Source organism: Peromyscus californicus, unplaced genomic scaffold (genome assembly GCF_007827085.1).
Source record: "Peromyscus californicus insignis strain IS unplaced genomic scaffold, ASM782708v3 Scaffold_12__1_contigs__length_115047231, whole genome shotgun sequence".
NCBI classification, from domain to species: domain Eukaryota; kingdom Metazoa; phylum Chordata; class Mammalia; order Rodentia; family Cricetidae; genus Peromyscus; species Peromyscus californicus.
In genome coordinates, this window is record NW_026294413.1 from 71,401,135 (window position 1) to 71,422,606 (window position 21,472).

The window sequence follows — 21,472 nt, forward strand, 5'->3', positions numbered from 1 at the left end:
GTGGGCTTTTTGGAGCCCAGTGCCTGTGGCTGGACACCTTGTGCAGCCTTGGTGCAGAGGGGAGGGGCCTGGACCTGCCTCAGTTGAATGTACCAGGCTCTGCTGACTCCCCATGGGAGATCTTGCCTTGGAGGGAATGGGAATGCGGGGTGTATTGGGAAGAAGGCTGGTGATCCGGTGGAGGCAGGCAAGGGGAATCTATATGTAAAATGAATAAAAAATTTCTTAATAGTAAAATTTTTTTAAAAAATTAGTCTGTCCTGAGAAAGTTCTGAGAAAGGGCTCCTCTGTCAATATTTAATACGTGCTTATTGGCATTTGCTTACCTTTTTTTCTGATTATGTTTTTATGAACTCAAACAACCTTCCTTGAATCATTGCTTTCTTTGTTACATTTGTGTATAAAAGTAATATTAAACTGAAGTAAGCATTAGACTGTAGTCCATCCCGCTCTTTTAGGTCCTCCAATCCCAGGTCCAACAGACAAGATCTGCACAGGCCCGGCAAAAAGTCAACAATATATACATATATATGAATATTATTCATCAACAAAGAAAAATGAAATGATAGAATTTGCATGAAAATGGATGCAGTTGGAAAATTCTATACTAAGTGAGTTATTCCAGCCTCAGAGAGACAAACACATGTAAACTTTAATTTGTAATTTTTATCTGTATGTATTCATGTGACTGAGAGTGTGTAGATTCCATGAAGCTAAAAAAGAAAAAAAAAAGAGGCATTAAGACAGATGGGTGTGAAGATAATAGAACATATGATATGGAAGTGGAAGGGAAGATACTGTGAGCAAGAAGGTGTCATTAGGACTGGGGACTAAGGAGATGGCACAGGAAATTAGCTTGGGGAAGGGTATGTATGAAACTGCCATAGGAAAAAAGTGCTACTTTCTAAGCAAGTTTTTCAAAATTAGAAAATAAATATTTTTCAATTGAAATCTTTTTAAAAAGCAAGCAAGTCACACTGCTGTAGAGGTGACGGTGGTCTTTATTACATGGCATGAGGTGAGTCTCATTGTCATGGGCATGTTGTCCAAGTTGCCAAGATAGTCACATGAAGAGCGTGTACATTCTTGTAGAGCCATCAACATAAGAAAAGACAAGAGAAGAGAAGAAAAAGAAGAGAAGAGAAGAGAAGAGAAGAGAAGAGAAGAGAAGAGAAGAGAAGAGAAGAGAAGAAGAATGGAAACTAATTTAGCCAAACCAATAGTGTGCCTTTCCGTTTAGGACTGGTTATTTTCAAAATGTCAATATTTTCCCAGTCAAACAAGCCCTCTTTACTCTTGCTCTTAATTCCCATTGCCTACGGAATAGAAACAGAATTTCCCCAGCCTGTGATCTGTGCTCTATCTAAAGCCTTGACAAACCCAGTAGGTTTGGGTGCAGGCTGCAGGTGCCTGGGGAGCACTGTGTGCTCACTGCACAGAAGTAGACAGCTGAGTCACTGGGCTGGGAGTCTCTGATGTGCAGGGAAACATGCCGGCTGGCTTTGTTGAGATGAACTGTGAATCTGCCTTCTTCCTTTTCACCATTGGAGAAGATGGACACCAGTGCCTTGGGGCTTTTCCCAGGCTGTTGTCTGTACCACCAAAAGTACTGAGAATTTTGATCACTGAAAGTACAGTTGAGAGAGACCATGGCTCCCTGTGGGACACTGAGGGATTCCGGGTTCTGTTGCACCTTCTGCTGGCTGCTCACCCCTGTGCAGAAAGACAAAGGTCAGACAAGCAGTACTGGATGTAGACACCCCAGAATGGCTTTTCATGGGCTTCTCACTCCCTAACTAGAGATTGAAAATGGATGTTTCTACCATCAGCTTTAGTGAGCAACAACTTTACATATCACACATGTATCCCACGGGAATTCCCAAACTTACAGTTTAACTGAAGCCACAGCACCACTACAGAAACAATCAAGGACTTCATCCTCTCTTCTTCCCTCTTCACTGAGGAGTCAGATTCTCAACTCTAAACTCATAGAGTCACATCAAAAGTTTCCACATCTCCTGCTTAAGGAAACATGAAAAGCAGCTTTGTTAGCAATCAGAAAAGTGACTCTTCACCACCTCAGCAGCACCAAGCCTTTCCTAGAACCCTTTCTGAACCCCCCCCCTCCTCTTCCTGCCCTCCCCGCCCTTCTCTCCCACTTGAGTACTTTACTCAGGATCCCTAAGGAAACACTGCCACCTTGTGGGCTCATGAGAGTGACCAAAGAAATATTCAAGCTGTAAACTCTTCTAACCTAACCATGAAAAGGTAAAGCCCTTGAGAGCTCAGTAGGTGTTTTTAAGAGACATGTGCTCCAAGTCAGGTGGGAAGTGAGGAGAGCACATGCGTGCACACTCAGCCCTTGTTATCTTCCTCCATAGGTATCACACATGGTCACCTGCACTGAAAAATCACCTGTGAAATGTCTGCATGAAAATCTGAGTGAAGTTCTTTCATACAGCATAGCTCTAACTGTTGTTACACCAGACACCCTCGTACAAATCAATATTCAACTTTTACAGATGGCCTGGACAGACTATTTATCTTGGCCAGAGGCTGGAAAAGCCTGAAATTCTTCATTCCATTTTATGCCAGGAGCACATTTGTGTCTAAACAGAACTTCACTTGCATTTAGACCAGGAGAGATGGAGTTGTGTTCAGTACCTAAACTCTAAATAAAGCCTAGGAAACTTGGTCGTTTGTCTAATTTTTTATTCTCCTTTCTTGAGTGAAGTCCTATTGTGTAGGGAATGATCTGTGAAAGTTCTAGATCTGGTTTCTCTCGCCTTCCTTCTTTCTGATGCAGATGCCCCTCCCCATTTCTCTGCTTTCTTCCTTCTCTCTTCTTCCCTAATATTGTCACTTTCTCCCACTCTCCATTTCTAACATAGTCATGAAAGCTTGAGTACCCAGGGAACATCTATGCCGGAACTGAACTGGGTCCACATAGAAACAAGTCAGGACACAGCTGACATGTAGGAGTCTGTGAGACCTCCACAGCTGGCAGAGTAAAGATCTAAGGAGATGAGATGTAAGGACCAGATGTTGGCTCACATTTTAGCAGCCTGATTATGAATAGTATATTTTAGACATAATTCAGTGCAGCAAAATTTGGTGAAAATGTTTCTGATGAATATTAACTCTTTTTTATTTTTTATTAATTAGTTTACTAAGTAAATGTTCCCAGCCTGATTACTATTGCCTCCCTCCCTCTCTCCTCTCCTCTCAGTCTCACCCACCAACTTCCCCTCTTCCCCTACCCCAATCCTGTGTGGTGCACCATAAAGCATGCATAAATCACCTTGAGACACAAAGTAAGCTAAATAAAGATTGAAAGTGACAACATTGAAACTCTTTGTAAAGTACATGGGACAATTTCCATAAAGATGAGTTCAAGATATTGAGAAAAAAAAAGCTTATGCTAAGTGTGAATGGGTTTGGAGGGGTGGATTGCTGAGGACTCTGGCCACACATATAGCACACAGGTCACCAGGCTCTTCACCACTTCTGCTCCCAGCCCTCTGGGGAGACAACAGATTATGCATTCCTTGCTTTGAAGGACCAACCCTCTATGTTTCATACTGCAGGTTCCTCTAGTAACATCTGTGAGCACAACAACCTCTGTGCCTTCTACTCTGCCCCACAATGGGCTTTGAGACCTTGCAGAAGCTGATAACTGAAGACCTTTTCCTATTCAAGAGTCATGGATCAGCATACACAAAACATGGTTTGATCATGCCCTTCCTTTGCAGTCAACAAGTGCAAAAGGAACAGAATGAGGGAAAGATGCTCAAACTCAAACTGTTTTCTGCAAGGGTACATGTCCATGACTATAATAACAACACTCATTTCTCAGTAAATGTGAAATAGAAAGAGGTAATCATAGTGTCACATGATTATAATCCAAGAAGGGATTCAGGTTTGGGAGGCTGAAGCAAGAAAATGTGAGCTTAAGGCCTGACTGAGACACACAGGGAGACTTTGTCTCAAAAAATCTAAAGGACGAGAGACAAGAATGAAGGAAACAAGCACAGTGGCCTTAGGAAAATTTCAAAAAGAAACATGAAACTAAACTTGAAGGTGTTTTATAAGATACATACCTCCCTGTAATAGAATTCCAATAAAATGTGTAAGACTGGATTAACAGTTCTCATGGAAGAGCAGGAAGATGACCTACTAGAGACACACAGCACTTTCCTGAATCACTGTGAACCTGAAACAAAGCATCAAGTGTGTGGCTGCCAGGTGAGGGGAGCAATATGCAGAAGTGTGGGAGTCCCAAAGTAAACAACAGAGACAGATGAAATCCCAAATCATTGAACTGTAAACCATAAAGGAAACTAAGGATCCTAACATTGGTTGCTGACAGCACAGTAGGGGAGGGGAGACTTCCCTTGATGGAGCTTTAAACAAAAGTCTCAATGAGATCCACAGGTGTGCAATCTGACACTCTGCAATGATATAACTTAAGAAGAGAGATCTGTGATCCTCACAGCAAGCAGAAACTGGAGAATGGGGTCTCTCCACTTATTAGCTTGTTCAATGGGGCCATGGTGGGGATTCTTCTTTAGAGAAGTCTTACTGTTGATATCCAACCTCAAGCCCAGCCTAGGCCTTATATACTGGGACAGCATATTGAGTATGCTTGTCTCTTCCTGTACCCTCCCCAAACCCAGACCTACCCCATATCCACAACCAGTGACCTAGTCAAGACTGCTGAGTCCCATGTGTATCATAACCAACATCTGAGCTTCATCCAGGTGACAAATCCTGTGTACCAGCTCAGCCTACTGTATCATCACAAAACACACAACCAGTCAAAGAAGTCTACTTGTCCAAGTCTAATCACAAAAACACAAACAATATGAAAGGTCAAAACAGTGTGTCTCCCATCCCCCAAATCCAGAACTACCTAGATGAACCTCAGAACATAGAACTTCAAAGAACAATCATAAACTTCATTATAGAATTCAAGGAGTTTTAAAAATGACACAAACATCTCCATGATCTTAAAGAAAATTATCTTAAATGAAATAAATGCTTGAGTGATGCCCAAAAAACAAAACATAAGGCTGAATGAAGTGATAAAGACAATCCAGGATTCGAAAACTGAATTCAATAGGGAGATAGACATATTGAAGATAATTCAAGCTGAAATGAAGATAGAATTAAAAAGCTTAATGAGCTACTGAGAAAACTCAAGGAGAAGCCTTACAAATACAATGGATGAATAGAAGACAAACTATCAGAGTTCAAAGATAAAACAAAGGATATGAAAAACATTTTTCAAACACAAGAAATGAACATTCATGAACTGTGGGGCATCATAAAAAGGCTCATGTTTATAAAACTAGAGAGAAGGCTTGACAGTTCAGAATGCCAACTGCTCTTCCAGAGGATCTGGGTTCAATACCAAGCACCCATATGATGGTTCACAACCATCTGTAACTCCAGTTTAGGGGATCTGACATCCTCTTCCTGCCTCACTGGGTACCAGGCACATACGTGATGCAGGTAAAGAACACATACACACCAAACAATAATTCATAATAATAATTTAAAAAACCGTGTCTTCAAATCATGGACATAGATGAAGGAGAAGAATCCCTGGTAGGTGCCATAGAATGCTCTTCAGAAAGATCATAGAAGGAAACTCCCTAAATAAGAAAAGACAAGCCCATATAGATACAAGAACCACATAAACATCAAACAAACAAGAAAACAAAAGAAATTCTCACAACAGAATATCATACTTGAAACACTAAATATGCAGAACTAAAGAAGAGGTTTGAAAGCTGCAAAAGAAAAAAAACACAAGTTATATGTAAAGAAAAATCCATCATAACAGCACATGATTTCTCATGGAAACTTTGAAAGCTAGCAAAGACTAGAGCAATATATGCCAAGTTCTAAAAGACTCTACATGCCAACCTAGACAATAGTACCCAGCCAAACTATCTGCCATGGATGAATGAGAAAGGAAAACTATCTGTGATACAAACAGGCTAAAAGAATTCATGTCCATGAGACCATCCATACAGGGAATACTGGAAGCAATACTTCAGGCTGAAGAGATGTATAAACAAGGCCAAGAAAGACAGAAAGAAAATAAATGAAGTAATAATTATAAAAGCAGAAAGTTATGACTAAGATCACAAATGGTAAAAATACAACAAAATGACTGAAGTCCACACACACCTTTCAATAACAATCCAGACACAGAAAGGCAAATTTCACATGCTCTTTCTTATCTATAGTTTCTGCAGATTTGAGTCATAAATGGAAGTAATTGCAGACACCATCAAAGTAAAAAGGACCACATGAGGGGAGATTTAGAGAGGGGAATAGTGGAATATAGGTGATATGAAGCTGATAGTGCAGCCTGAAAGACCAGCTCTCAGGTCTGCACCCAGGGTAGCAGAAAAAAATGCCTTTCAGAGCACCGGGTTTAGGAACATTTCTTATCTGTAAGTAAATTCACACATGAACTGTTCGGGTCATACTCTTTATTCTTCTTCTACAGCTCTAATTCTTCCTAAGTTCTAATTCCTTCCAGCTCTCCTTGCTTCAACCTGGCTATTTACAAACTTAACAGCAAAGGTTTTTTAATTTAAAAAAAAAAAAGTTACAAAAGATACATTTGAGGGCAATGAGTAACCATGGCAATGCCAGGCCTCAAGGTTCCTGGTGTACAAGGGTGTGACCTGAGACCAGGGGCACAGTACCCAGTGAGACAAGCTGCTGAGAGATTTGCACAGGCACCAAGGTTGCTTTGTGTATGACCTTGGTTCTACAATTAGACATCTGAGAATATGTCCTTTGTGTATTTTTTATGGAGTTTAATCTTACAAGGCATGTGCAGAGGTGTTTAGTTTAATTTGAATTTGCTCTAAGGTTATAAATTAGCTAATTATACGTAGCTTGTCTTAGACTGGGGAGAAATTATTGTTTTCTTACATTAATCTGAGTAAAGAAACATAACAGGCTTCTAAATGTCTTACAGTCTTTGTGGAACAATAGATCTATTTTGAAGTATATTCTAATGTATTTCTATTCATAAAATTATACAGCTTAATGAAGTCATCTTCCTGACCACCCACAGATATATGTGCCCATAGATTGAGATGTAATCATGCGATTACATGTGCATATTACATGAAAATGCAAGGTAATGGGGAGATTCCACAGCTGTTTTTACACATAGAAAATTATAGACAGAAGCAACAGTGTTCAGAGTCTGTGGTCCTTAAGCCTTGCCTAATGGGGCCCTCCATTGAAGAATTATTCATCTGGTGGGTTAACATCTGAATTATTATCAATTGCCATCTGCTGTATTTAGGACATGTACCATGACAAGGAGGGAATGGGGGAGAAAAGAGGAGGGAGCCTTAATTGGGTGAGAGTAAGGGAAATCAATACAGATACAGAGGGAGGGAGGAGAGACATATAGAATAAATGATGCTTGACACAGTCTCAATGAATTGTATTATTTGTGTTCACCTTAAATTACACACATACATTTTAAACTAATTTGGACCACTTGGGTTGACAATTTTTCCACAAGAGCCATAGACTATCTAACAAAAACATAGTTTGGTTATTTCTTGCCATCGACTCCCTTCAATGTTACTTCTTCTTTTTGTTTTAGAGCTATCCTATGTGCTGTTAAGTTGCAACTATAATATTTCCCCATTTTTCTATTTTGTAGGCACTTAGTGCTATAAACTTAACTCTTAGAACCAGTTCATTGTGTCCAATCAGTCTGGGTATGCTGTGTTTTTCTTTTCCTTCAATTCCAGAACATTTTTTAATTTCCTTCCTAATAACTGTCTTGACTCATTTTTCATTTAGTAGTGAGTTGTTCAGTTTCCCTGAGTTTGTAAGCTTTCTTTCTGTTGTTTCTGTTGTTAGTAGTATCCATGGTGGTCAGAAAGTATGGAGGATGTTATTTAAACTTTCTTATATATGTTGAGATTTGCTTTGTGTTCAGGAGTGTGATCAGTTTTGGAGAAAGTTCCATGAGGTTCTGAGAATAAAGCATATTCTTTTGTATTTGGGTAAAATGACATCAGTTAGCTCCAGCATCTCTCTGTTTAGTTTTTGTTTGGAGGACCTGTCTGTTGGTGAGAATGGGGTTTGAAATCTTCCACTAACAGTGTGTAAATGTCAATGTGTGATTTAATCTGTAGTAGTGTTTCTTTAAGAACTTGGGTTCCCGGCCGGGCGGTGGTGGCGCACGCCTTTAATCCCAGCACTCGGGAGGCAGAGCCAGGCGGATCTCTGTGAGTTCGAGGCCAGCCTGGGCTACCAAGTGAGTTCCAGGAGAGGCGCAAAGCTACACAGAGAAACCCTGTCTCGAAAAACCAAAAAAAAAAAAAAAAAAAAAAAAAAAAAAAAGAACTTGGGTTCCCATGTATTTGGTGCATAAATGCTAAGAATTGTAATGTCCTCTTAGTGGATTTTTCCACTGATGCATATGTAGTACACATATCTCTTCTGAGCAGTTTTTGTTTGAGATCTATTTTGTCAAATATTAAAATGACTACACTGACTTGCTACTTAGGTCCAATTTCTTGGAATATCTTTTTCCATCCTTGGACCTTGAGGTGATGTCTGTCCTTGATGTGACAGTGTGTTTCTTGGATGCAGCAGAAATGTGGGTCCTGTTTTGTTTTGTTTTAACACATTCTGTTAGTCTGTGTCTCTTTATTGGGGAATCAGGACCATTTTCTATTAAGAGTTATCAATGAACAGTGTTTATTGATTCTCTGTTTTTGTTGTAGTAGTGGGTTTCTTTCACCCATTTTTTTGATTTGCTGGTCTGGCATTATTTATTCATTGTCTTTCCTTGGGTATGGTTATCCTCTTCAGGTTGACGTTTTCCTTCTAGTGGCTTCTATAAGGCTGATTTGTACATAGAGTCTGTTTAATTTGGTTTATCATTGAATGTCTTTCTCCATCTACAGTGATTGAAATTTTGCTGTATATAGTCATCAGGGTGGCATCTATGGTCACTTAGAACTTGCACAACATCTGCCCAGGGCCTCCTGGCTCTTAGGGTCTCCATTAAGAAATCAGGTGTTATCTTAACAGTCTGCCTTTATATGTTATTTGGGCTTTTTCCTTTGGATATTTAATATTCTTTCTTTTTTCTGTACATTAAGTGTTCTGAATATTATGCACCATGAGATGTCCTTTCCTGGTCCAGTATATTTGGTGTTCTGTATGTTCCTTGTACCTTGATAGGCACCTTTTTAGGGTTGGATATTTTTCTTCTATGATTCTGTTGAAAAATATTTTCTGTGCCTTTGACTTGGGTTTCTATTCCTTCCTATGTTCCTATTATTCATAGATTTGGTCTTTTCAAAGTATCCTAGATTTCCTTGATGTTTTGTGCCTGGACAATTTTAGATTAACATTTTCTTTGACCAAGGTAACCATGTCTTCTATCAGATCTTCAATGGCTGAAATTTTTTTTCTTCCATCTTGCCTCTGAGCTTCCTGTTTGAGTTACTAAATTTTTGGTTTCCAGTATTCCCTCGGTTTATGCTTTCTTTTTTGATTCTCTATCCATTTGCAAGTCTTGAACTATTTTCTTCATTTCATCCCATTGTTTTTTTTGTGTGTGTGTGTTTTCATAGATTTCCTTTAGAGATTTACTCATTTCCACTTTCAAGACCTCTAACATATTCATGAAGGCTATTCTGAGGTGCTTGTATTATGCTCCAGCTACATTGCATTTTTTAGGACCTGCTGTAGCAAGGTTTCTGGGCTTTAGTGGAGACATATCATCTGGCTGTTAATGATTTTTATGCTGGAATCTAGGTATCTGGGTTTGGAATCATTGTAATTCCTGGTGCTGCTATCTGGTCTTGTCTTTGTTGGATATTTGTTGCTGTTGCCCTCTATGGTCATAAGGAGAATGTGGTGGCTGTGGGTTGCCTGGTAGCGAATGTTTCTGAGATCCTGCCTGGTGTGGTCACTAGGGTTCCAGATATAACGTGTGTCATGGTACTGGGTGCTGACACTTAGGCAGGGAGTTGAGCTGGAAGAGGGGTGGGGTGAGGAGATCCACAGTAGAGAGGAATTCAGAGTGTGCCATCAGGATCTGCTTAGTGCTCTGGGAATGAGGACAAAGAGAGGGGAGAGGCCACAGTAGATAGTCAGCTACAGAGCTGGTGATGAGAGTGGGGTGGATTTAGACAAGAGGGGCACATTGAAACTCTGAAGATAATGTACCTGCTCCAGCCTCCCTTTCTCCTTTCTAGTTATCCATATTTCTCTCTTAGAAATCGTGAGGTATGGAATGGCTGTAGCCCTCTGATAACGTCTTCTTCCATAGTTTTAGGTAGACATTATCAAGATGCCACCTTTTCTGACATTTTAAACCTCTTTGAATAACTTGGGCCAGAGGTGACATGCAACAATGTGAAGGCAGTGACTTGTACATGGAGATCAAGACAACTGACCGTTTCATTGTTCCATGGCTCTCCTGTGAAATCACTGTGACCCTCCATGAGGAACCATTGATGTCCTAGGGTTGCAGTTTCCCCTATGAAATCCAGCTGTGGTCACATCTACTTCTTGTTCTGCTCTGACTATTTGTATGATTTTCATCATCCAGAGAAATATTGGGGAACACCTCACAGACTATGTGGAAAACAGAGTCATCCAAAAAAGCAGGTGATCAGAAGTCAGGCTTTCTTTTGCTTCTCAGAGTTTGTGCTCAGCTCCCCCTGCAGTTTGTGACACTGTGTCACTCAGAGCACAGTAGTACACAGCCGAATCTGACTCTTGGACCGAGGCTTTCTGCAAGTGGAAGGAGGTGGATCCTTTATCATATGTAGCTTCAAACCCTCTGCTGCTTTCCTTATTGTTGGCTGTTGTGACTTTCAAAAGCAGCTCTGGACCTTCTCCAGGGTATTGGACATACCAGAAAAGAGTCGGGTAAGATGTGGTTGAATAAGTGCAGTTTATAAATAGGAAGTCGCCTTCTGAGAGAGTCACTTGACCTTGCTTCTGGGTTACTGAGTTTCCATGTGTCCTCCCTGGAGGAAGAAAAGGATACCTATGTCACATTAAGGACAAAGCTCTTAGATGATTAAATATTTTTCTGACATCATAGAAGAAAAAGTGTAAATTCTAAGTCACTTCACTTACCAAGCACGAACAGCAGCATCATAGTCACTAAAGCTGGGAAAGTATTCATCTTTAGTGTCACCCAAGTAATGTTCTTGACTCTTCACATGAGGAAATGATGAAATGACATTAAATGATGAACCTGGGAAGCTTATAATTCACAAAGATTCATAATGATCTTGTGTTAGGAAACTCCACCCCCTGGTGGACAGAAATTAAACTAGGGACCCTTGCATACCTCCCAGAAGTCAGAAATGTGCTCTCATCTTCAACATTATTTGCAAGACACATGTCAGAAGTCAAGTGGCCCTTATCAATGTAAAAAACATAAACAGTGGCCATTAACATATTCAGTGTTGTCATTCTTGGGATTCTACCTGACATGAAAGTGTTGTAGTGGAGTAACTGATGGTTTTTCTGTTTTGGTCTTTAGCGTATAAATTGAAAGTAAAGAAGTAGATTTTCCTAGTTTATTTCCACTAACTCGAATTTGTATTAAGATACTATGTGGACCAAGAGTGATGGCTCAGCACTTGAAAGAATTTGTTGCTCTTGCAGAAGATGCAGGTTTGATACTCAGAACACAAATAGTGGTTCATAACCATCTGTTACTCCACTTCCAGGGGAACTGACTCTCTCTTCTGACCCCTGTGGGTACCCGGCAAACACATGGGTACCTAAACAGAAATGCAGGCAAAACACTCATGTATATAAAGTGATTTAAACATACCTTAAAAATTTTTTACGTTATTATGAAATACGATAATTATTAACTGGCCCTAAGAATGTGTAATGACTAGAAACTGCTCTTTTACCTTCTGGAAATTTGAAATAATGGATTCGTGCTGCTCATTTACTTAGAAGGTCATTGGTATCTTGAAACAATGTTTGAAGATTAACTGTACAGGACAACCACAACAAAGGAAGCAATTGTGACTGGCATGCAGGACTCATATTGTTCCATACTCTACATCAAACATAGGCTATGACCATTTTAACTCTTTTCTGTAAATGTCATTGTGACCAGTGGTGTGTGCTGTTAGGAATCACAAAGCTGACTATCATTGGGTTTGGGGGAGACATTTGTGACCCTTCCTTGCAGATCTGATGAGGGCATTCCAAGCAGCCAGCTCACATAAGTGTCTTCAGAAAAGCTCCTTCATTCAGGTGTCAAAGCTTCTACTCATGAGTCTGGCTTTCATGGCTACCATGTTTCTGTGGTAGACCTTTCTGACCTTGAATTTGGTCTTAGTAATTTTTCCTCATTGACAGAATTGGTCTTCTTACAAAGGTGTTCTTTCTCACCTTTGTTCACATCTGTTTTCTAATTCTAGTTTTTTTTTTAAGTTTTAAATGTAATCTGTACATGTCAGCCTTCGGTTCAGAACCTTTGTGTCTTACAATTCAAGGTAATGAAGGTTGAGCCCATCAGGACTATCCTCACTCAGAAGTACTGTAGTTGATTCAGAATGTGCTCTTCACACTGTGTTTCTAAATAAGATATAGAATTGTGTACTAAAAAACATTTCCTTTCTTCTTTCCATTTTTTTCATTTTTCTTTCTTTCTTTCCTTTTTCCTTTTTTTTTTTTTTTACAATTTCATAGCCATAGGCTTTTTTACAGGATGACACACTGAATATGTGCCTTCTCCCACAGAGTAGGTCTCAAATCCTATGAGAAGGTAGTTAGTTGCCCCTAAAAACAGTCATGACACTATTGTATTCAGATAATTTTTCTTTTCCAGTGGCCCTATTGTAGTTTCCTGACTTCCACAATGACTCCACTTTAAAGATAAAAATCTAAAGATCTGGAGCTAGGATCCATTGGTGACAGATAGCATGGCAGTTTCATTTTGGGTCCAGGGTCACCACCCATCACTTGCTTTTTCTTAGAATACTTCATCACAGCAACAGAAACCAAACTAGGACAGGTATACTAGTCAAAGCCTAGTCTCCTTGTCTCCAAATGATTTCAGAACTGTCTAGCTTGACTGAAGACCTCCAGACTTTGTGCTGAAATCTCCATCCAATCTGATGATACACTGACTGCATAACTTTATCTTCTCTGCAAATAGTTGACAGTTGTCTACAGGCAGGTTAGCTAAGAATGATAATTTCTTCTCATAGAATATAACTCGATTATATATGCCACTCAAGGGGCTTTCATAACTCTACTTCAGCCAATCAAAAAGTGGTCATGTCTATTCTATAATGTTTTGATACTGCCATGCCAAATTTTAAATTAATTTTGGATTTATAAAAGACTTTTCAAGGTTTGTTTTATTGTTACTTGGGTGTATGCTTGTATGTCTGTATGTTGGTCTGTACAGGGAATGCAGGAGTCCATGGTGACAGGAAGGCATTGGATTTCCTAAGCTGATGTGACATGAGGCTGTGCACCCTCCTGGTGTGATCACTGGGTACTGAACTCCAGTCCTCTGCAAGAGCAGGGAGTTCTCTCAATGGCTGAGCCATTTCCCCAGATCCCTTTTTAGTAAGTCTTATCTTAAAAATTAAGAGTGTAGTTGGCAGTTAAGAACACTTGCTGCTCTTGCAGAAGACTCAAGTTAAATTCCCAGCACTCACGTGGCAGCTCTCAACTATCTGCTACTCCAATTACAGGAGATATGATGCCTTCTTCTGACCTTCATGTCTACCAGGTACATATGTAATACACACACACACACACACACACACACACACACACACACACACACACACACACATATACACACACACACACACAATTTATAATTTAAAAATCCTTTTTTAAAAATTGGAAGAGGAGGTATACTTTGGAACTATGCTGCAAGCTGCAAAAATATATGAAGTAGGACTTCAACTGATTATGACAAGCTAATACCTGGAAGAAGCCAAGGGCCTTCCAGAGGTCAAGCTGAGGCTCAAGGAGTCTTGGTGATATTGGCTTTTGATTATTAGCTGTTTCCTACTATGAGTTTCTCGTATGTTATTGTAGCTTTTCCATCATTATTTGGGCACAATTTCCACTCTACTAAAGGAACATTTAGATAACCTTCTGATAACTAGCACAGCCAGGATCCCTAATTTCAGGCCTTTCTGTAATTATTGTCATTAGCAGCATCTGGACAGGACCATCCCCGGATAGACAAAAGTACCTCATCAGAGATACCCCTATACCTTCTAAGAACAGACTTAAGCATCCAGACTATCTGTTTGAGAAGGCCTGGCAGATGTACTAATTAAGCTTAACCTTCTCCTTTCCAAAGTCTTATCTCTAGTTTTAGATCTACCTTTAACTCTTAACTCAGAACTAAAGGGTTCCAACTTACAGGTACATCTAGCTGTCACTGAAGTTGCCTAGCCAAGTTGCCTAGTGACTGAGCACACTTGCCAGAAATGGTGGGAGCAGAGATAGCTTGGAGAGATAAGGGTCAAAGGGATAAAAAGGCAGTTTTGTTTTCAGAGAAGGACAAGATGGAGAAGAGTGAAGAGAATGAAAGAACTAGATGGGTAAGAACTGGAGAGGAATGAACTAGATGGGAAGAAGTAGAATGAAGGGCTAGAAGAGAGAACTAGAGGAACGAGATGGAAGATGAGGAAGAGCCAAATGGGGAAGAACAAGATGAGGGAGAACAAGATGGGAAAGAAGGAGATGGGAGGGGAGCTGAGATGGGAAAGAACTAGATGGATGAGAACCTAGAAGGGGCAGAAGTAAGATAAGAGAATTAGGACAGAATTTAAAGGGGACAGCAGATAAATGTAGAGAGAAATCAGGCAAGAAAAGAGCTAGGCTTGAGAGCAAAACTGAAGCTGTGAAGACAGAATTTTATCCCAGAGGGATAAAGTAGATGGAAAAAGAGCTCGGTGTACTTAGATTCTTTTCCTAAAAATAAATCTTGCCCTTTGTAGCTCCTCTTCTGGGCCCCTGGGAAGAAAATTATTAAGGCTGGTCCTTAAATAATATTTGAGAGAACTGGGCTCCACAACTCTGCATTTTGTTTGGTTGTAGTTTTATGTAGTAGTCTCCATCTACTGCAAAGAGAAGTTTCCTTGATGAAGAATGGAGAATACAAGCACCTGTGGGCATAAGGGTAAATGTTTATAGAGTGTATTTAGGAATTATGCTGGTGTAGTAAATTAGCTTTTATAAATTCTCCTTATATAACCATAATTCCACTAGCACTGAGTAATTAGCTAATCTTCAAGTACAAGGCATAGTATCCCTCTTGTTGAGTAGGTCTTAAGTCCAATTAGAAACTGATTGGTTACTACAATGTGGATGAGCTACTATTACTCACAGAGGGTTGCCATGCTATGCTGGCTGTTGATGTGGATAATGCAAACAATTACTCTTGACTCCACTATAAAATCCAGTTTTTGCAGAGAAGCAAAATTAATTATGCAGCTAAACGTATGACTCCCTCTTGGGTATATCGAATTATAAAAATATGCAGAGGTAGAATAAAAATGCTAATATATAAAACTTCCATGTATTATAGTGACAGTGATATTTCCTAACCTTCTTGAAACTATGTATTCCTATTGTAAATGGGCAATGAATGCATGAATTCTTTGATATCTTAATACTACTCAAAGAAATTTCTTCCATTAAAAAAATTCCTACAACTTAAGAGTCAATATAGAAATTCGGCCATCACGTGAGCAGATGACCTTGGTAATTAAACATGACCTAGTTTCTCCCATCTTTAATAAAGGACATCTCAAAGCAAAACAACAAAAATGCATGGGAAAGTGTTGTAAGTCCATTTTAATTACATAAATACCTGCATCTAACATGTGATCCAACGTGTTGTACAGAAACATGACAAAGGACTAGTTTGTTTCATCAATAGAGGAAGGAAATGATCAAAGTCAGAAATGTAGTCTGGTGGAGTGAAATCTTGCAGAGGCTGCTCATCAGGGCATGGATATAATAGCTGTAACTTCATTGCTCATATGAAGTGTTTTCTAGAATAGCAGGAAATGTGCAGCTCTGTCTTTGAAATGACAAAAATCCCATAAAAGCTGAAAAGCTGGTGTTTTAATAAGAACTCGGTCCAATGGGATCATTTAATTATCTCCACAGTGATTTTATAAAATTTCATTTCCCTGTTTGAACAGTAAGTATTAGTAATAAAACATAGTTTTGTGCTCATCAAGAGTAGAAACACTCCCATCCACAACACTCACAATGGCTAAAATCCAGTCTCATTTTGTGCTCCCTACCTGTATTTATTCTATTCACTGAGACAGGTTTCCTGGAGCACTGAGTTAAACCTTACACTCACTCAGAAATTTCATTTTTTCATCACCTGCTATCCTCTGAAAAAGTAGAAACAACGAAGGATATGCTAAATCTGAAGTTAATTATTGTATCATGCTGGGACATAACTCAATGCTAGAACACTGGCTGAGTGTTTTCAAGACTCTACATTCAGTCCTCAGGACCCCAGGCAAGGGTTAGATTCTAACGAATCACTGTGTTTGCTCTTGGACCACAGTGGCTGTGCAAAGCATTTCTTCCCTTTGCGTTCTTCTTCCTTAGAAAGTCTTAGGTTATCTTCCATGAACTAGTCACTAACAGGCACATCAAATCATACATATTTTTACTTCTTTACTGAATGCTGATTGTACAGATAGCATGTGTGTATAACATATTTTAATCAGATGCATTCTGCTGTAACACAGTCTTACCTACCCTCTCATATCCTATATTCCTCTTAGTCATCCCAAATAGTATCCCTCCAATTTCATATCTTTTTGTTTTCAAATCTAGATTCTTCATGTGAGAGAAAACATTCAGTATTTGTCTTTCGGAGTCTGATTTATTTGGATCAACATGTTAATCTCCAGAAAATAAAAATCAACAAGTGTTGGTGAGAATATATGAGAAAAAGAAACGTTGCACACTACTAGTGGGAATGTACATTTGTATAACCACTATAGATATCAGTATGAAGGCTTGTCAAAAACTAAACATAGAATTACCATAGGGCTGCATGCTACCACTCTATGTAAATTCTTGAAGGAATCAAAGTCAGCATAATTGGAGAAGAGACACCTGCACATTCATGATTATCACAACACATACAGAAATCCTTCCACAGACTTAGCAAGATAAAATAATAAACAGTCCCTTCATCAACAGGCCAAAAATTTGTCCTTCCCGCTTTTTCTTTATATGACCTGAACCCTGATGAGGTGGTTATTTAAAACAGGTCAGGAGAAAGGCATCACTGAACCTTGTGGAAATTACCTCATCAATACAGTTTTTAACCAGGTCAGCAGACAAAGCACAAGATATTTCTCCTTGGTTGCATTTTGCCAAATAGTATGACATCATTCATCCTTAAATAATAGTAATCAAAAAGTTACTCATAGTTAAGATATTTACGAATTTCCAGCAAATCTACATAATCCGCAGAAGATGAGAACTGGCTTTGAATCATTGAAACACATGTGCACTTGCATCAACTAGACAGCCCACCATAACTGTCATAGAATTTTCAATGACAGTAGCCCCACTACTTGTCAAATTCTCCTTCAGAGAATGAGGAGGGTTTATATGAGCGAGAATTGTTGAGACCAAGGTTGGATAAAGCACAGGGACAAATAGCCAAACGAATGGAAACACATGAACTATGAACCAATGACTGAGGGGTCACCAACTGGATCAGTCCCTCTGAATGGGTGAGACAGTTGATTGGCTTGATCTGTTTGGGAGGCATCCAGGCAGTGGGACCGGGTCCTGTGCTCATTGCATGAGTTGGCTGTTTGAAACCTGGGGCCTATGCAGGATTGCTTGGCTCGGCCTGGGAGGAGGGGACTGAAGCTACCTGGACTGAGTCTACCAGGTTGATCTCAATCCACGGGGGAGGCTTTGCCCTGGAGGAGGTGGGAATGGGGGTTGGGCTTGGGGGAATGTGAGGGGGGCGGGAGGGGGGAGAACAAGGGAATCCGTGGCTGATATGTAGAACTGAATTGTATTGCAAAATAAAAATTTAAAAAAAAAATTCTCCTTCAGAATCACTCGCTTTTCTTCCTTTAAGTGTTTTTTCTTACTTTAATAGTAGAATGCTATGTGTTTCTAGTTTGTCCTATCTTTTTTGTTGTTGTTTTTGTTTTTCGAGACAGGGTTTCTCTGTGCAGCTTTGTGCCTTTCCTGGATCGTGCTCTGTAGACCAGGCTGGCCTCAAAATCACAAAGATCCGCCTGCCTCTGCCTCCCGAGTGCTGGGATTAAAGGCGTGCACCACCACCGCCCGGCTTATCTTATTTTTTTTACTAATTTGCTTAATACAGGATTTATTTAAGCAGTAGCTGCACTAATGAGGTATTCACCTCTACAAAACCATCACTGGTGCTACAAACCTAGATATTATTAGATATGCCTTTAAATGCTACTGTGGAAAATCAATAATCATTTAATTATACTTTTTCTATTATAATAGTTAAATGTAAGCCTTATTTGCCCTTCACAGCATTATCAACTATAGGAGAAATGGACCAATCAAGAGTAAACTTGCTTCTCTAGTACAGGACCAAGTGGTACAGAGGGGCAAGTAAGAAAAGTCAATGAGGGTTAGACTATCAAGAGGGAATCACATTCAGCAAACCAATAGTTAATTATATCTACTCTTAGAAGAATGTGGATGCTTTTGAAATTATCCCAACTTTGTCAGAAGTAGGAAAATTAAGGAATTAATTTTTTATACAACTTTATTACCATTGATTAATCCACCACTCAAAAATACACCTTAAATGACATTAATATTTGATTCCTCCAGAAGATGAATATAAAGCAGAGAAATATGTAGAAAACTATTGGTCTGTAGAAATCTGTAGAAACCATCAGTCCATTTCTTTCTCTATCCACTACTAGAGTTGAATAAGTGGTTGATACACACACTTTTTCACATACACCAGAAAGATAAAGTAGCAACAGAAAATGAGTGTGTAGAAATAGAGTTGATTTTCTTGAAGATGTGGAATCTTTAATAAAAACATATGAATGGAAAGAAATAATGTGTTTCTTTAAAATAAACTGTGCTGCTCATATTTGAAGTTCATAAAGTATGGCTGGTATAAGATACATGTGTGTAATCACATGATCACACAATGGAGTGAATCAACATCCCTATCCATTTCAGTTACTTTCTGAATGTTTGACAAGAACATCCAAAACTATTTACTAAATAAAAATCCATTTTTTACTATAATTTAATTAAACATGGCCTTGACATTGTATAATAGATCACTGGATATATTGATACAATATATTACTCACCTTTGAACAAACTTTAGCAACTTATAGTCTGAGAAAAAAGGTCAATCACATTGATACATTTTGTTTTTATGTATATGTATACTTGGCAAGTCAACTGTAGTCACAAAAAGTGCAAAAGCGTTTATCTGAAGAGGCAAAAGTCCAGAGGTACCAGGGATTATGTTATTGAAACTACAGGGATTTACACGAGATAGAAATCTGAATGACAAATTTAAGTTCACTAGATGCATTGTTTTCTAAGCAGAATATCACCAACTCCTGTAAGAATCTGTTATACAGAGCTTTTGGATTGCTGAACACATGGACATGCTAGAATCAGCTCACACAGAAAGGAGATGAAGGCTTACCCTTTACTTCAGACGTTACCCTCTGCACCTACTCATCAAACTATTCATTTCCACTGTTTCCTTAAACCAAGATATCATAGTGCGCAGTACACTTTTATATACAATAAATACGAATTTCCAAGTATTAAGCATCAAACAACAACATATACTAAACTTCCTGGTTCATCTTGGGCCTTATCTTATGTACTTTTAATATCTATATGTTAGTTTTCACTCTCAAACAATGTGACAAATGTTGTCTTAGAATGTCTGATGTAGCAAAAAGAAAGGTGCCACTCAAAATCTGGTGGCAGGTTTTAAGACAGGCTACAGGTGCCTGGGGAGCAGTGTGTATCTGCTGCACAGAAGTAGATGGCTGAATCTGCAGGCTGAGTGGCTTTGATGTGCAGGGAAAGGTGTTTGACTTTCTTATCCAATAAAAGAGTGAGTCTTTGGTTCTGCTTTCTTTCCGCATTTGACCGGATGTCAATGATGAACTGAGGATGCTTCCCAGGCTCTTGCTTATACCAAGGGAAGTAGACTGAGGCACTGTCTGTGTAAGTACAGTTGATGACAGCGCTGTCTCCCTCCTGGACACCCAGGGTGGAAGGATGCTGCTCCACCTGCTCACCTCTGCTCTCCCCTGTGCAGAAAGATGGAGAGAAAGGAGAAAGGTTTTCAAGTCATTTTTCTTCCTCATCTTTTTCCTGTAGTAAATAGAAAAAACCCAAATGAAGCCATTCTTCTGAATATCCACAGACCTCCCACTAACATACCCATCATCTTACACTCCTCAACTCACAATTCATCTGCAGCCAGAAGAAAATGAATAAAGCATGAACAGCTGTCTTCATTGTGATTTCTACTTGGATCAATTGTAGGTGATCAGACTCTAGCCAGCTGAGCAACTTGAAAGTTCCAAATGGTCCTTGGTTGTTATAACAACCATACATGCTGAATTATTTGCCCAGCCAATAAGAAAAAGCCTGCTCATTTAGAATTCACTAAGATAGCCTTTCTGTGCATCAGCTGAGGTACACTGCCATCCTGTGGTCAGATTTCTAACTGCAGACATCTAGTTTGTTTTTCTCTTACTCTAGGAAAGATTCTGAAGTCAGCTCTCCTCTGCCATCCCTACTCTTCCTACCTAACTGTTCTCACACAGCCTGTACACCTGCTCAACCAACTGAGTGCACTAACTCCCTACTCATACATGTGAGTACCACATTTTCATACCTAAGGTCACATAATTGTGAACCAATCTAGCCAGGTGAGTGTTCCAGATCCCTACTAGCCCACTCAGTCTTCACATTCCCAGGCCTAATTATGGTTACACATCCTGTGCACCAGTCCAGCCCATTGAGTATCTAGATCCCCATCCACTTATATCTTCTCCACACTCCCAGAAAGCTTGCTTTGGGTCCTGCAGCCTTCATATCAACCCAGACTGGTAAGGCTTCCAGAACCTGAGTGTGTGGCCACCACACTCTCAGGCATAGCTGGACTTGAACAGCTTTTGCACCAGCACACAAACATAGACCTGAATCATATCAACAGATTCACTTGATAACCACTGAGTTAGAATCACTCTCATCCCTGCCATCAATAATAAGTATCTCTGACTGACCTACAAACCCTTCAAACCTGATCTGAAACTAACCTGACCTGAGCAACAGCAAAAACAGAAACCACATTCTGCTCAACAAAGGCAGGCTACAATATTAGACACAATTAAATAAA

General features: G+C 39.5%; 3 gene segments (V, D, J or C); all 3 read right to left on the bottom strand.

The window, feature by feature from the left end:
- Positions 1–1,363: 1,363 nt before the first annotated feature.
- On the bottom strand, positions 1,364–1,938 carry LOC128106946 (T-cell receptor alpha chain V region 2B4-like). The segment is given in 2 exon segments: positions 1,364–1,713; positions 1,890–1,938. Coding segments are annotated over 2 exon segments (399 nt in total).
- Positions 1,939–10,713: 8,775 nt separating this feature from the next.
- LOC128106947 (T cell receptor alpha variable 9-2-like) lies at positions 10,714–11,209 on the bottom strand. The segment is given in 2 exon segments: positions 10,714–11,048; positions 11,161–11,209. Coding segments are annotated over 2 exon segments (384 nt in total).
- An 8,840-nt stretch (positions 11,210–20,049) lies between these two features.
- LOC128106948 (T cell receptor alpha variable 13-1-like) lies at positions 20,050–20,586 on the bottom strand. The segment is given in 2 exon segments: positions 20,050–20,375; positions 20,535–20,586. Coding segments are annotated over 2 exon segments (378 nt in total).
- Positions 20,587–21,472: the final 886 nt, after the last annotated feature.